The sequence below is a fragment of the Anastrepha ludens genome, chromosome 3, assembly GCF_028408465.1.
Source record: "Anastrepha ludens isolate Willacy chromosome 3, idAnaLude1.1, whole genome shotgun sequence".
NCBI classification, from domain to species: domain Eukaryota; kingdom Metazoa; phylum Arthropoda; class Insecta; order Diptera; family Tephritidae; genus Anastrepha; species Anastrepha ludens.
In genome coordinates, this window is record NC_071499.1 from 70,420,534 (window position 1) to 70,438,114 (window position 17,581).

Here is a 17,581-nt window from a genome sequence, read left to right on the forward strand (position 1 = left end):
TTAATTTTGGTGCGTTTTATTTTTGCTTGAGTATAACCGATGAACTTTTTTTTTGGTTTTTTGACAATTTTCGTTTCTGGTTTTTCGTAGGCCAAAACATAACCTGCTGCATTTGCTAACTGAAAGTGGTCGATCTAGTGGATTTTCGGCCGGCAACAGTCACTTGGGTAGTTGCCACAGCAGGCTTGGTGTCCATATGTATATATTATATATATTCACTTGTGTGTGTAAGCGCCTAAATACATGTTTTTGTATATGTAATAAATACTCTCATTTTCAGCAGCTCGCCAACTGGGCAGTGGCTCAATGTGTCATTTCCGTGCAACTTGGTAATCGTTGAGCTGGTTTTGCAGGATTTCATTGCAAATCGTTGTGATTGTGTGTACTTTGAACGGAGACCTGAATTTTCTGCAGACATAAAAGGCAAATATCTTCAACTGTAGATAATGAAAATTCAATTGAAAACTCAAATAAAAAAAGTATTTCTATAATCAAAATGCACGGAGGTAGTGAAGTGTGTAGATAAGGATTTAAAATGAGTCATTGAATATTGCATGAGTATGGCATGAAATTGCAGCTAAATGTGAGTGTGCGTTGTATATCAGCTGTGGGTTCAAATACACAAGCACAAAGCTAAGAGAAAAAGTTTTAACAGCACGTTCCTCCGCTGGTACAGATTTAGGCTAAGTTATTAAATAATTTTGTTAACTAGTTTGCAGACTGAGTTAAAATTGAAACAAAATAAAAAAATAAAACTCGAACAAATGACAGATTTCCTCTGAAAATTAAATTTTTTACAGAAATAATTTCACTTAGCATAACAACTATCTATGATAATTTTCAGATGTGGTATGGGCATACTAAAATACAGTGAAACCTTGATATAACGAATCTGAAGGGAATCAGAGCATTTTTCGTTATACTACTGTGGGCAGAAAGTAAGGTGAATTTATTTGTCAAACTTCGCGGGATTAAAATTTCGCTCTAGTTATTTTTTTCATGAGTTGGCAGCACTGTTAATAACATCTGGGCCAACTTTCATGTGAATGTCATTATCAGTAATATATTTACGCTTGTGTTTACCAAACGACCAAGAGTGCATTTTCCGATTTTTACAATGTCTGATTTGATTGAGCAGAGAAGTGCCATCAAATTTTGTTTGCGGAATTCGACTATGTCGCAGAAAAATGTTTATAAGTAGTACAAAGACTTCAAAGAGGGTCGAGAACGTGTTGATGACTTGGAGCGCTCCGGACGACCATCGACGTCAACAGATGACCAACACGTCAATGAAGTGAAGGAGTTAGTGCTCAAAAATCGTCGGTTGACTGTTAAAGACCTTACTGATATGATCGGAATATCAGAAGGATCTGTGAAAACCATTTTGAAAGACCATTTGGGCCTACGAAAAGTCAAATCTCGTTTGGTACCGAAAACTCTCAATTTCTTGGAGAAAAGCCGTCGCGTTGATGTGTGTGAAACAATGCTTTCAGACTATCAGGACAAGCTCAAATGCATCATTACGGGGGATGAGACTTGGATTTATGCTTACGACCCTAAAACAACCGACCAATCAAGCGAATATCGTGCTAAAGGCGAGGTCAGACCGAAAAGAGCACGTCAAAGTCGTTCAAAAATAAAGGTCATGATGACAGTTTTTTTCGATTTTCGTGGTGTGGTGCTCTATGAATTCCTTCCACGTGGCCAAACTCTTAATAAGGAATATTATTTGAGCGTTATGCGTCGTTTATGTGAAGCAATTCGTCTAAAAAGACCAGAATTATGGGCCAGCAACTCTTGGTTTTTGCATCACGATAATGCACCGCCTCACACTGCACTCGTTCTTCGTGACCATTTCGCCAAAAATTCCACGCATATCGTTCCGCAACCACCGTATTCGCTTGATTTGGCTCCGTGTGACTTCTGGCTATTCCCAAAACTCAAGAGACCACTCCGGGGAACGCGTTTCGAGTCGATTGAGGAGATAAAAGCTGAATCGAAGAAGGTGCTGATGGCTATACCGGAAATGGACTATTTGGCATGTTTCGGGGATTGGAAATATCGTTGGCATAAGTGTATTTCATCGAGAGGGGATTATTTAGAAGGGGATGAAATTGATTTACAAGAATAAATTAAGATTTTTCATTTTACCACCAAATTCACCTTACTTTTTGCCCAGAATAGTATCTATTTATTCGGATAGGTACTTATTGGTAAAACCTTGGTAAAATGAAATTTAAAGAAATCTGAAAGAAAATTCGTTATAAATACTGTTTTTTCCTGTTTGCAACAAAATAATGATAAAACTGCACTGAAGTGGGGTGGATATAAAAAATAAAAAGTTATACATTTTTTTCAATTAGATTTTATTAAAATAATTGGTTATCGTTTTTTGTTTGCGCAAGTTTCGAATGCAGCCCTCAATACTTCGCTCAACAGATGCTAAGCTATCGAATGCTCTTTTTGGTATAGCTTTCTGTGCCTCAAGAAAATGTTGGAGCTTTTCAACCATTTGTTTAGCTGCTTTGGCAGTGATAACGTTCTCGACCTCTTCATCCTCCTCAGCAATGTCGACTGTATTTCTGTTCAAAACACTATCAACAATGTCATCATCAGTAATAAGAACCGTAGTACTGACGCTATCATCGAAAGTAACAAAACTATCAAATCGTTCATCCAAAGTGAAATGTTTTTCAACGACAAGCCATTCTTCGCTGTCTGGAACACAATCATTTGTGGTCAAAAAATGTTTGGACTGTCGACAAAGCCACATGTCGCAAAACAGTTGACAAACGTTGGTTGTTTTACGTTTTCCCTTGCTTTATGGGCCATTCTGATGCCTTGTAGTACGTTGATATTGCTCATGCGCTCCTCTTCTTTGATCACCTCTTTGCGATAGAATTGCTTGAAATTTTTAATTATTCCCAGATCTAGAGGTTGTAGTTTCTATGTTGCGTTTGGCGGCAGAAATTGTAATTTAATAGATTTCATTGATGTAGGGTTTTTTGCCCCATGCAGTTATCAACGAGCAATAACACTTTGAAAACCAATTTGGAGCAATAAGCTGCCAAGATGCAGTGGATCTTTTCAGTATTTTACTTAAGAATCATAAACTCGATTGCCAAATAAACTAGCTAGAAAATGCAAAATGGCTTTTCAGGATATTCTTGGAAACTTAATGACTAAAAATAGAACTGCTAAAAACCCCAATATTGATATCTTCAAATAATCTGAAGGCCCAGTTGAATATCAGCCAATAAATGGTTTCCAAGCGCTTACTGACAAGTAATCCTAAACCTAAGAGATGGTTTTGTTCTGTTCAGTACCCGAAATAGCTATGGAATAATTTCAGGCCAAGTGATAGAAGTATATTTGACATTGCCGTGATTTTGTTTTTCTAAAAAATTGGTTTATTTGTAAGTTTAAGTAACAAGAAGTAAATGGAAAAAATTTTCAAAAAAGTTTAATAATTTTGACATTTATTTAAAGCTAAGACTTTAGTGTGGAGTCTTTTAAATCTTCCATTTTCTCAACATTTTTATACTTTTTTAAACTTTGGCGATAAATAAACTTTCTTAATTTCTTAATTTTCAGAAACAAATTTTTTGGGACATTTTCTGTGAAGTAGTTTTTGAAAAAAGTTTAATAAGTTCGAGATTTATTTAATGCAAAAAATTTGATATGGAGTTTCTTAAAGAGAAATATCTCCTATCCATTTTAATATTTTTATACCTTTTTAAAATTTTTGAGATAAATTTACTTAACAATTTTTTTTTTCTTAATTAAAAAAAAAAAATAGAACATTTTGTTGTAGTTTTCGAAAAAATTTATTGTAAAAAAATTGGTATAGAGTTTGTTAAAGTGAAATATATTCTGTTCTTTTAAATATTTTTATAATTTTTTTAAGTTTTTGGGATAAATTAACTTTAGAAATATTTTTTGGTTAAGGAAGAAAATAAAAATTGTTTTCTTATTTTGAATATTTTTATACATTTTCAAACTGTTTGGGGTTAACTAACGAAACTTTTTTTTAATTTAGGAACATTTTTTTGGAACATTTTTTTTTTTAGTAGTGTTTGAGAAAAGTTTAAGTTTAGTTGGAGATATATTTTATTTTTTTAATTGCAAGAAAAAAATTGTTGGGACATTTTTTTTTGTTGTAGGGTTTGAATAAAGTTAAAATTCTTGAGATTTATTTAATGTTAATAATTTCGTATAGAGTTTTTTAAAGTGTAATATTTTTTTTTGAAATTTTTAATATTTTTCTGCTTTTTCAAAATTTTTTTTAGGGAAATTAACTTTATAAAATTTGTTTTTTTTTTTTAATTTAAGAAAAAAGATTTTCAGGACATTTTTTTGTGATAGTTTTTGAAAAAAGCTTAATGGTTTAGAGAATTTTTTTCATTTTAAGAAAAAAATTTTTTGGCATATTTTCTTTGTTGTACGTTTTAAAAAAAGTTTAATAATGTTGAGTTTTATTTAATGTTAAAAAATTTCAGGACATTTTTTTGTGATAGTTTTTGAAAAAAGTTTAATGGTTTTGAGAATTTTTTCATTTTAAGAAACAAATTTTTTAGCATATTTTCTTTGTTGTACTTTGTATTTAATGTTAAAAGTTAAATTTATAAAAAAATGTTTTCCTCGTTTTAAGTAGAACTAAAAATTGTTGGGAAATTTTTTTGTAGAAGTTTCTGAGGAAAATTTAATAATTTTTAGATTTATTTAATGCTAAAAATTTGGTATGGAGGTTTTTGGAGCAAAACATTTTCTGTTTTTTAATATTATTGAACTTTTTTAAAGTTTTTTGGATAAATAAATTTTATAAAGAAACTTTCTTAAGAAAATATTTGAAGAAAACAATTTTTGTGACAGTTTTTCGTTGTAGTTTTGTGAAAAGTTTAATAAATTTTAAATTTATTTAATACTAAAAATTTGGTATGGAGTTTTTTTGAAGCAAAACTTCATCTGTTTTTTAACATTATTATACTTTTTTTAAGTTTTTGGGTTAAATTAATTTTATAAAGAAACTTTCTTAAGAAAATATTTGAAGTTAAAAGTTTTTTGGGACATTACTTTGTTGTACTTTTTGAAAAAAGTTTCTTAAATTTAAGATTAATTTAATGTAAAAAATTTGGTGTGGAGGTTTTTAAAGTGATCTCTCCTGTTTTTTTTAGTTTTTTTTTAATTTTTGGGATAAATTAACTTTATAAAGAATTGGTTTTAAAAAAAAAATTCAAGTAAGCAAATTTTTGGGATATTTTTTTGTTGTAGTTTTTGAGAATAACCTCCGCGAAGCTTTTTAATTATTAGCTAAGAGTATGCCCAGTAATTCCCTAGACTTTCATACTAGCATTCCATTACCTTTCCCAGTTAGATTCAAATACGTGCAGCGATTTATGACTAAAATCCTTTTCTCTTACATTTATTTTCTTTCTCTTTATTTGGCCTTGTAATAAAGAAAACGCCAAACAAAAATGACATAACTGCTGCGTTGTTTAATTTCCTTTTCACATCTGTGAAATTGGAGCCACTTTATGACAAATGCACTTCACCTTCCAACACTTATCTATTGTGGTAGTAAAGTAAAAGTTGGAAAAAACAGCAAACACAGAATATCACTTACTATACTTTCAGCGTATGGTTGTTGACATTTAGCATCACTTTAAACAATTAACGAATAACGGAGAGGCGGAGGTAAGTGGTTGTAAACAAAATTCACACTTTGCACAATCTCAGCATTCAAATGAATTCAGCAAAATTTTGTTAAGTAAGCATGGCTGACTGGACTGCTATATTCAAACATACATTCATACACACATACGTACAAATATACACATACAGACATTGATAAATATTTGCTCATTCACTAGCTAACCAACTACTAACTTCAGCTACAGCGCTGATGTAACTGTAGCGCTTGCATCTATTAAATCTTGCATTTGACTTACCTTCCCATCTGAAAGTGGAATCTGTAACATATCTAATTCCTGGTTACCAGCTGGCAGTGGTACAGCGGATACTAGCACTACAGCGGCGCTGCATAGGCAAGCTGCGATTGCAAATAACTGTTGTTGCCTCATAATGTGCGTCTCTGATGTGTATGTGTGGGTTAAATTCGTGCGGTATTGGTGCTTGACTGCGATCAGTTAGGTAGCGTGTCCAGGGCCACTGTATGAGCACTACGAAGCGTTTGCGTTGACTAAAATAGACACTGAAAAGAGTTATAAAATTAAATGAAACATTTTAGCAAAATTTCATTATTTTTTTACTGTGGTTTAAGTTTATTTTGAATTTTAATTTGGTTTGGATTTCAGTTAAAAAAAGAAACAAAAAGCTTATTTTAAGAAGACAGACAAACAGCTTATATTAAACAGTTTTTAAAAACCTGTAATCGAATTAGTCGAGAAACGTGTTTCGTTTGTGATATTCGTGAATGTTTCTATTAAACTTGAAATAATTGAGACCAACTAAGATGGAGAAAAATGGACAAAGTCTGAATTATTCACATTACTTAAATAATATTTTTTAATTTCGCAAACAAAAGCATGCATTCAGAGCTGCCACCTAAACTCGGGTTTGCCTGTTAATAAAATGGATCAAAACTAATCAGAAGTTAATAAGAAGTTTTGAATTTTTCATTTTTTTATGATGTGAAGTAAAAAATGCTTAGTGAAAAATCATAAATTCATAAGTTTATCAATTAAGCTTTTTTAACTGCCAGAGCTTGGTTAAAAGTTTTTTGATGCTTTTCACTAATTGACTTACCATCTAATTAAAAACAGAAAAAACTCGTACTTTGGAACTAGCATTGCAAAAGAGGTGGATATAAAGGGTGGTTAAATTTCAAGGGTCGATGTTGAATGTGAATCACACCTAAACATCAAGTTTTTTTCTGCATTTCAATTGACATTTTTCAATTTCAGACTAACTCAATTTGAACTCTTGACCATTTCAAGCGTCGTCAATGATCAGAATGGTGACAGGAAATGGCAACAGTGAATGAACAATTTTCGAAGAAAATTATCTTCAGTGATGAGGCACATTTTCACCTCAGTGGATTCGTCAATAAGCAGAATTACCGCATTTGGGCGAATGATAATCCAAGAGTGATTGCCGAAAAACCAATGCACCCACAAAGAGTGACTGTTTGGTGCGGTTTATGGGCCGGCGGCATCATTGGGCCGTATTTTTTCCAAAATGAGGCCGGTCAGGCACTTACTGTGAATAGTGTTCGCTATCGTGAGATGATAACGAACTTTTTATGGTTCGAATTGCAAGATATGGATGTGGACGATATGTGGTTTCAACAGGACGGTGCCACTTGTCACACAGCTAACGAAACAATGGCTCTTTTGCGCGAAAAAATTGATGGCCGAATAATCTCACGTCGCGGTGATGTCAATTGGCCGCCAAGATCATTTGATTTGACACCGTTGGACTTCTTTCTTTGGGGTTATTTCAAAGAAAAGGTGTGCGTCGATGAGCCAGCAACAATTCAAGAGCTAAAGGATGAGATAATTCGGCACATTAACCGCATAGAACCTCAATTATACCTCAGCGTCATCGAAAATTTGGACCATCGGATGGAGGTTTGCCGCCGAGGCCACGGCGGTCATTTGGCCGATATTTTGTTTAATACATAATTGAGTTATACCAATATTATCATAATAAAGAGAAATGGCAATAATTTAAAAAAAAAATTGTATTTAATTCAAAATCAACACCGACTCTTGAAACTTAACCACTCTTTATGAAAATAATAAAATTGGTGTGTAATTCTTTTGGCCATAGATCATTTATGTAAAATACGAGATTAAATAGTATTGATCTGTAGACATTTTACACCAAGTTTACGGAAAACGGCTTCATTGCTTGAGAATTCAATAGTAAATTCAAAGCGTTGGCGACACAGGAAAATTTTAAATAAGAAAAATAAAAGAATTTGTGTCCCTTTTTTTGACCATAGAATATAGTAGATACCCTATAATGGAGAGAGTTTATTTTTTGGACTTTTGTAAATGTAAAAAATGAGATCAAATAATATCAATCTAAAGACATTTTTACGAAACTTACGAAAAAGTGCTCTTTTCCATAAGAATTCAATAGGAAATTCGAAAGCTTTGGAAGCACAGATACAGTTTGAATAAAAAATAAAGAAATAGGTTCCTCATTTTATTGACAATGGAGCGTCTACAAACGCAAAAAAGTATGTTTTAAGAATTTTCTTGTTTTAATAAATTAAAAATTAAGATTAAAGAGCAGGCTACATTCAAAGAGGGGATTAAAGAGTATCAATTTATAGACATTTTGCGGAAAAGAGCTATTTTTCGTAATAATTTAGAAGTAAATTCCAAGCGCTGGCAATACGGGTAAATAAAATTAGAAACAAATTTGAAATACAGGGTGTGCAATCTTTTATGTCGGTATGAAAACATTGAATAACTTTGAAAAAAAAAAACAACTGATTTGTATAAGTGCGGTATTTTTATTTGGTTTGGTTATTTACAATTTATTAAAACAATTTTTTGAATACAATATCAATCTAGTGGACACCTTTATTAGCAATCTCAAGCTGCGAGTTTTTTTCTGCGTTTGTCATCACCTTGTGAGGCATTTTGGGTTTTATAGCATCGATGTCGCGTTGTTTCGGTGTAAAGCGATCAATGGTTGAAATTGTACTGAATTGACGTATCGAAAACATGTATGTTGAAGTCGATCGGTTTGTAAATGACAAAGTTATTCAGCGTTTACCTACCGATATACAAGTGGGCGCACCCTGTAGGTGGCTCATTTTTTTACCATAGAGCAAATTTAGGAGGTAGCATCAAGAAAGAAACACATTTCATTTCTTGGTGCCATGCTAATATTTACGTATGGCTTCCTTTACACTCATTCATGCATACCTACAATATAATTTTTATTCTTTTCATATACATAGTAACTAATATGTCTCACTGGTTAAACCATGCTGAAACCTTGACCTAAATGATCTGGTAGTTTTCAACGAAGAAAAAATATATGTACAGCTACTCACAAATTCATTTTACAAAATCACATACTCGGTTGAAAGCCAATTTAAACGACATATACGCTTATGTTTGTATACTACTAACACTCATACATACAAGCATAAACTTGAACTCGCATGCCTATCAATTTTATTTTATTTCTCTTTTGTTGTGAATTGATTTCGAATATTATGCAAATTAGTGTTTCGGTAATTTTTAGCAGGTAGCTCAAGTGCCATTTGGAATGCTCTCAAAATAGATTGTTAATATGTGATAGAGAGAGCGTTAACTTCTGCCTTCGAGAAGGTCAATAATAAACCGCAATCTATGCATAATGCAAACAATTTAAAGCGTTCATAAATATTATGTGTGTATGCCTGGTGTTGTATAAACATATCTACATATGTATCTTAATATGCTTGTGTGATCATATGCCCTGCAGAGAAAACTTAAGCAAGTGAAGTAAAGTCTTTTTCTTGAACTAACCTAATAAGATGCAAATTGCAAGCAACTGTATTTCTCATGCAGCGAGTAGCAACATCCGTCTTCAAAGTGTGATAGTATGGTTGTATCGAAAGTAAAGAAAGGAGGGAGCATACTTTTTGTAATTTTTGAAAGCGTTTTCTTTGTTTTTCAAAGATATTTGTATGTAAAAGTATATAATAATGTCTGGCTTGCCGATTCTAGATGCTAACTCAAAAGCTTGGCCTTGAGCTTTTTCTGACGGTGATTGCAAACTCCAATGGAATTTTAATATCGTAAACTGAAAGAAAATGCTCATTGGAATCATATAAATGCGAAGAATGAAGCTAATGTTTCTACGGCTTTACTTATTTTTTTAATAGGCCTCTACTAGGCGATGGCCTCTGTAGTCTAGCGTAAGTGCACTAGCCTGCCATCCCAGGGATTGTCCTCGCACTTTTCCAAATTTACCTACTTTCCCTGCTTCTAAAAAAAAAACAACAAACTCATTCCTCAAGCCCAAAAACTTATCCTTTCCATCCTTATCCTTATTTGCATTGTGGCGGCTAAAGCAAGCAAAAACAAAGAAAAACACAGTTACACATTGCATCAGTGGCGCCAGCCAGCGGAAGCGGGCAGCTGCGGTAATAGCGCAGATATACCACTTTAGCAAAGTCCTCAACCATCTGGGTGATCCTTCTGGTTGAAAAGTGTGACACACAGATGGCACTACAAGCAGTAAGAAGGCGTTGCTCCTAAGCAACGACAGGTGGACATTCCCACTACTTAAGACTGGTAGCAGCAGGCTAATCACCTACCCTGTCAGAAATCGAAATAGATTAACGAAACCAATGCAAGACTGAGTCTTGTCGAGGTCCTATGCTCCAGAGAGGAGTGAGCAAGAGGGGGAAAAAATATATCCGCGTGTCGCAACAAGGCTTTGTTAAGTAAATACCGCGCTATATGCCAATTGGCATGCCGATTTTCAAATGCACTAACATAACAGGCGGCCGCCGTGGCCGAATGGGTTGATGCGTGACTACCATTCGGAATTCACAGAGAGAACGTAGGTTCGAATCTCGGTGAAAGATCAAAAAATTAAGAAAAAGTTTTTTGTAATAGCGGTCGCCACTCGGCAGGCAATGGCAAGCCTTCGAGTGTATTTCTGCCCTGAAAAAGCTCCTCATAAAAAATAACTGCCGTTCGGAGTCGGCTTTAAACTGTAGGTACCTCCATTTGTGGAACAACATCAAGACGCACACTGAAAATAGGAGGAGGAGCTCAGCCAAACACCCAAAAAGGGTGTACGCGCCAATTATATATATATATATATATATATAATATAACATCCTTGTTGTAAAACGTGCAAGAACTTCTCCCTTTTCAGCTAACTCGTAACTTTCATTTTACAAAGATCGTAAATTATCGTGATGATTTATTGAATGCTTAAAATTTGTTGACTGCCTATTTCATTTAAGACTTTTATTAAATTTTATATATGCATTAGAAAAATAATCCGTTCTGGTAAAAACCTCTCTAAATATGTTTCATAAGGATTATAGGAAAAACATGTTTACTAAAAATATGGCAACCCTAATATCAAATTATTCATTTGATTTTGGACTAAATTATTCTTTAATATCTTTAATTTCACGCCAATATTAAAGAAACAGTTCAATAGTTTTTTTACAGAGGCAACCCTACAAATAAATATTTCGTTGAAAATTAAAACTACGAGTAATACTATGCTTCGTTGAAAACTATTTTATTGTTTTACGGTAATTAGATAACCATTTTTATTGAAAATGTTGCAACCCAATTCTCAAATTACTCATTAATTTCGGGATTAAATTTGATCTTTAGCATCTTTCATTTCACATCAATATTAAATAATAATTCTCATGTAATTACTTTTTTAACAGGGGGCAATCCTATAAATAAATATCTTGTTTAAAACTAGTACTACGGTTTACTCCTTTTAAATATCCTTTGCTTCAAAATTATTTTATTGTTCTTCGATTATACGGTAACCATTTGAATTCAAAAAGTGTCGATCCTAATCACAAAATATTCATCGTATTCTGGATTAATTTATTAGTATTGCATTATATTCAATCCGATTTATTTAAGTTTGGTTAATAATAGGCAGGTGGTAGCCCTAAATGTATTTCTGTACTAGTGTTTTTAATTGCCTTTCATTTGATGTCCACATTGTACTATATTACTTTAATTGTCTAACATATTTCATTAATTTTAATTAGTTGGTAATACATACATATGCCGATGGCTGACATATTCAAAATATTTATGTATCGAAGCTTTCTCAAAGTTCTTTGTAAAACAGTTCTTTTCATTCAAGTTGATTCTACTTTGCGTGCCCATCTTGAGCCAAAATACTGCTTTTCAGCAAGTCTTATATATTATATATGCCATATATTCCGAATAAAAATGAAATAGTTGAATACCTATGGGAAACATTTTTGTTAAATGACTTCAAGACAAGTACACCTCACCTTTTGCGTCAGTAGAGGTATAGTAATATATATGATTTTTATAAATTTTTGTATATATTTATAAACTAAATTACTAAAAGGATCAATTCTACTTAAAAAATTAAAATTTAAAAATTAAAAATTTAAAAATTAAGAATTTAAAAATGAAAAATTGAAAAATAGTAAGATTTGTTTGTAGTGAGGTCTTCTTGAATGGTAGCATATCAATGCGCTGATCTCTTATCAGTTGTTGCGGTAATGGTAGTAATGCGAGTTGGAACAAAATTGTTTTCTAGTATATACAACAGCCCCTGCTAACTCACCCTGCTCTTCAAAATTAGTCGGTGAATGTAAGACACCTGCAAAACACAGCAGGTTTATCATATTTGGGTGCCTGGACATTGGGGTATTGCAGGGAACGGGTTTGCTGGCTAATGAAGGCTCAGCATGCATACCACTAGGCACTGAACCCTTTCTAGGTGGCAATTCTGCATCGATTCAACTATGGATTGATGACTTTATGAGGTCTACTCATAGAAGGCGTTGACCTGAGTTGGGCTGCTGCAGAGTAGCCAAGTGCTTTGTGAAAGAATCAAACAGTTAACTAGCAACCTTTCTCCTGAAACTTAGTAGGAAGGACTTGAGAGTACTGATGGGAGTAATCAACGTCTGTGGTCAGCATATGGCTACAGTTTATATTCTTCCGGACCTTTTAAGATTCATCGATGAATACAAAATTTGCGTCCAACCACCCCAAATCTAATCTAATCTAATCTACACACAACAAGATTTAACACGTTTTCGAAACTATGGAAGCAAGAAAATCACTTCCTTGAACAAATACACAGTGGATTATATGGAAAATAGAAGGAATGCGAACCAGTCGAGGCGCTAAATTTACCAGAAGCAAACCAGTTAGGTACTGGTGTATTTCCCTACTGGGGCACTTTCATTTTTTGTTTTGACAAAATTATGCTAATTTTCTACGTCTACATGCATGCATACATACATGCATTCATTCTAAAATATGAAGCTCTCAACGCGTGTGTTTACACACTTACATATGGCGAAGGCGTTGGCGCATGCGCTAGCAAACTTTGTGTCAAGTTCAACGAAAAAATGCCAGAAACAGTTATGATTAATGATGTGCTGCATTTGTAAATACATATCCAATGACAATCGCAGTTGTGAGTACATACACATAGCTGTTTTTGCACTTACGGCCACTGCATATTTGCATTTGCATATTGAACTTTGCTGTTTCCTCTCAAAATCCATCACAAAAATTGATGCAGAATTCTTCCATACAATATATACAAATATGTATGTATGTGCGCTTTGCATTTAGTAATTTTCTGTAAAAAAGTGCATAATTTATGGTATATTCATATGACCAATAATTCGAGTTTACAATACCGACTGAATGGTGTTAAATTCATTAAGTTCAAATAAAATATGAAGACTCTCTATTAAATTCTGTTTATAAAGATGACAAAGACAAACTAATTTCTATAAGGTGAACTGCTTTTGGTCAATGACTTGTCTTTGAGTTTCATCAAGTGTTGATTACTTATCTGCATACATAATTGTGCAGCTCGAAGATGTCTTCCGGCTCGAGAATGTCAGATGAACTTGTTTTCCGATTTTTATTGATGCCGAAATTCATGGCACAATTTAAAAATATATGCAGTCATTCGAATTTGTTTTAGTTTGTTTTTATGTGCATACTCGGATGCCGGCAAATTAAGCCCTAGGGGCAACTATTATGCCGATGGCAAGGCTGAAATCTTATATCGACTGTTCGATATGAGTTTTTTATTATTGCATATTTTAATGTTATTATCATCATCAAGTGATCATTATTGAAGCGATCAATTTACTTATACTTAAGCAAGTTTACATTGAAATTATTTTTTGTCAATGCCCTGCGAGTGAGCAACCTTGGCTCACAACAGACATCGGATACTAGTGAGCTTCTCAAAGCAAATTCTGATGGTGATCGCAAAATGCTCTTTAGGTCATACCAAATAGGTTTATTGATAAGTTCAAGTGATTTGAAGATAGCCGTGAATTATGACAAAAGACGATGCTAGAGATGTCGAGCTGATACGTTTGACAAGCTTTTGGTTGGCGCCTCAAGCGCTAATCGAGAAGTGTCTAATTTGGTGAATAAAGAAAAAATTTGATATTTTTACTTGCCGCCATAGGTTTTTTAATTATATTTTAAAGTTTGGCTACAACAAAAATACTTCAATTAACATGTTTCGCGAAAAAGTGCTTTATGGGAAGTTGAATTAGTTTTAAAGGTTTTTTTCGAAGATTTGGGGCTTTATTGTGAAAAAACGGTACAAAATATTTTATTCGAAGTATTGGCCCTCGCTAGCTACAACTTTCGCCCATCTTTCGGGCAATTTCCGGATGCCGTTTCTCCAAAATTCTGGCCGCTGCTTGGCTATCCATGACTCAACCCATATTTTGGTAGCCTCGTACGAGGAGAACCGCTGGTCCGCCAAATCGAGACTCATATGGCGGAACAAATGATAACCGGAGGGAGCTATGTCTGGACTATACGGCGGGTGGGGTAACACTTCCCAGCCAAGCGTTCCAAGGTATTTTTTGACAGGTTGAGCAACATGCGGCCGAGCGTTGTCATGTTGCAAAATAACCTTGTCGTGCCTTTTTACCGTTTCCGGCCGTTTTTCTTTCAATGCCCGGCTTAAACGCATCAATTGCAGTCGGTAACGATCCGCCGTGATTGTTTCGCCCGGTTGGAGCAGCTCAAAATATATGACGCCGACCTGATCCCACCAAATGCAGAGCATGATTTTCTTGCCGTGAATATTCTGCTTGGCCGTCGACGTTGATGCGTGGCCGGGCAAACCCCATGATTTTTTGCGTTTTGGGTTATCGTAGTGGATCCATTTTTCGTCGCCAGTCACCACCCGATGCAAAAAACCCTTCCGATTTTGTCGCTCGATCAGCAATTCGCACGTAAAAGTCGCCGTTCGACGTCGCGCAGCTTCAACTCGTACGGGACCCAATGTCCTTGCTTTTGGATCATTCCCATCGCTTTTAGACGCTTGCAAACGGTTGATTTATCAACGCCCAATGATTCAGCAAGCTCTTCTTGGATTTGGCACGAGTCCTCGTTTACCAATTCCCCCAATTCCGGGTCCTCGAACTTTTTGGGCTGGCCAAGACGCTCCTTGTCTTCGGTGTGAAAATCACCACTTTTGAATCGTCGAAACCAGTACTCACATATTGAAATCGACGGAGTATGGTCTGGGTAGGCCTCCTGCAGCAATTCACGGGCTTGGGCTGTATTTTTTTTTCAAATTGAAGCAGAAAAGCAAAGCTTCCCGCAAATTGCGTTTCGACGGCACGAAAGTTGACATACTCGGAGCACGAAAACACTGCGTTGTTTATACTTCAGCGAAATGACAGATACTGATAAACAAAGCCTAGGGATGAGGCTTTGTCCTGAATATATATTCAGTATTGCCAACGCGATAAAGTGATAAATAGCGCCATCTGTGTGTCACCTTTAAAACTAATTCAACCTCCAATAATTCAGAAAAGAAACTATTAGTGCGATCAGGCAAAATTTGTCCAGCTTTTTCTGGCCATATGTGTGTCTTTAAACGTGAACTAGTATTATAATTATAAACTAATATTTAATCCCTTTTTTAAACAATTAAACAATAATTTTTTTTTATTTTACTTTTGTGAAGCAAACAAAAAAAATGAAAATTTTGAAGTTCGCCATGGGCTTTTGAGTTTTTTTCGGACTTCAACTATCGTAGTTCCTGTCTAAGAGACAAGCCTACACTTCGCTTCTATTTTGTTTCAGACCCCTTACATTTGCTATATTTTTAGGCATTTGTAATAGTAAAAAAAAAAATTCTTAAGAAAAAAGTTAAAACTTTCGTACTGACCCCAGCTATTTTTGAAAGCTTCATTTTCCATTTTCATCTGTCCTAAAATTTAGCATGCCTTTAATATGAATAATTATTAGGGTAGTCGTTAAAAATTGAAATCTTTGCGGCGCCTGAAAAAATCCTCCTTTTGATGAGAAACAACGGGGAAAATTTTGCTTTTTGGATTTAAACAAAAAGAACACGTGCCGACGGCCAATTGAAGTTACACTGTAGCAATCACATTTTACACTGTATTCATATTAACTTCAATTGGCCGTCGGTACGTGTTCTTGACTTTTTTGAACAATTCGAATTTATAACTTTCCTGCTTCAACGGATTCGAATTTTGCTTCTATTAAATCATGTTTCACCTTAATAAATATGACAAATAAAAGACAAACGTTGCAAGTTCCCGATACTTTATATTGCAGATTAATAATTAAATAAGGCGAATGGTCTAAGACTGGGACGCCATACTAGGCTAGCAACCTCTTGATTGACAATTTTGAAGGAACCGGCGAATTATCTTGGTAGTTTAATCTTATTCTTCCACGTAGTTCAACAAGAAGGAGGAGGTAATAATATATTCGGAAATATTCTATCGATGAACAGATCGAATCAAGTTACGAATTTTTCCGCGATTTTTAATGCTTTTAACGGCTATCGCCATAGTTTAGAGAACCATTATTGGGACAGAACATGAAAAATAATTGTCTTTTAATATTAGATTATTATTACAGAAAATGACAGTGTCTTGTTTACAACTGGGGAGAAATATTAAAACTTTGTCTTCCACATCTTAGCTGGTTTTTCATTTCTCTCATTCAAATGAGAAATGGCTAATTGTTGGGATGCTTCTTTGCTTCTAGCGTATTTTCATTTATTTTCTAAGAATTTGTCCTAAATCGATTTAATAAATATATATATTAATAAAAAAAAAAAAAAACACAGATTACAGAAACCAACGCCAGACGGAGTCTTGTCGAGGCCCTATGCTCCGGAGAGGAATGAACAAGGAAACAAGGAAACAAAAAAAAAATGTTACAATATAATATTTTTAAGCGAAACCTGCTTTCGTCCCTGTTGAGAACTTTGCAGCACACTATTATAAGTTCTGATTCGGTAATTTTTATACTCCGTTAAATCTTCTATATGTCAGGTGTTTTCTGTTTTTAAGCGTACGGCTTTATTTAAAACAATTTCTTTGTCAAATAGCTGACAGATTTAAAAATATCTCTAACAGCATATCTATATAGCCATAATAGCCCCCTTATGAATCTCATTGTGGCACTTTATCTCTGAAACCTCTATAATCCAGATTCACCTTTCTCAGTCTTTCCTGTGCAGTCTTGTAGTTGATCTTTAAAGTGGATAATTATACTGCCCTCTTGAAGAGACTTAAATATTTTATTCCTGTGAGGAGTCTGCGAAATGTACCAAAATTCAATTATGTATGTACATATGACTTCCTCTCTTGGCCACAGTCCTAACTGAATTAAAGAGTGTTCCTAATATTTACCTGACTCCGTACTATAGAGTAATTGGCTTAAGTACATAAACAAAAAAGGTAAGGTTAAACACATAAAGCAAAAATTCCTGGGTTCTAGGAAATTGCGGAGCTTAAAAGAATTAAGCAAACAAAAAAAAACACTTTCTTGAGACCTCGAAAATAGAGCACTTTTTGTTTATGATTTTTTAATCT

The 17,581-nt window shown here is 34.1% G+C and overlaps 1 protein-coding gene across 2 annotated transcripts in view; it reads right to left on the bottom strand.

The window, feature by feature from the left end:
• LOC128858190 (uncharacterized) overlaps nucleotides 1-17,581 on the bottom strand; it is an 83,980-nt gene that overhangs the window by 50,768 nt on the left and 15,631 nt on the right. For both annotated transcript variants that reach the window (XM_054094244.1, XM_054094245.1), the window contains exon 2: nucleotides 5,949-6,211. In XM_054094244.1, the coding sequence (XP_053950219.1) occupies nucleotides 5,949-6,080 (132 nt within the window). In that variant the 5' untranslated portion in view covers nucleotides 6,081-6,211. The remainder of the gene's footprint in view (nucleotides 1-5,948; nucleotides 6,212-17,581) is intronic.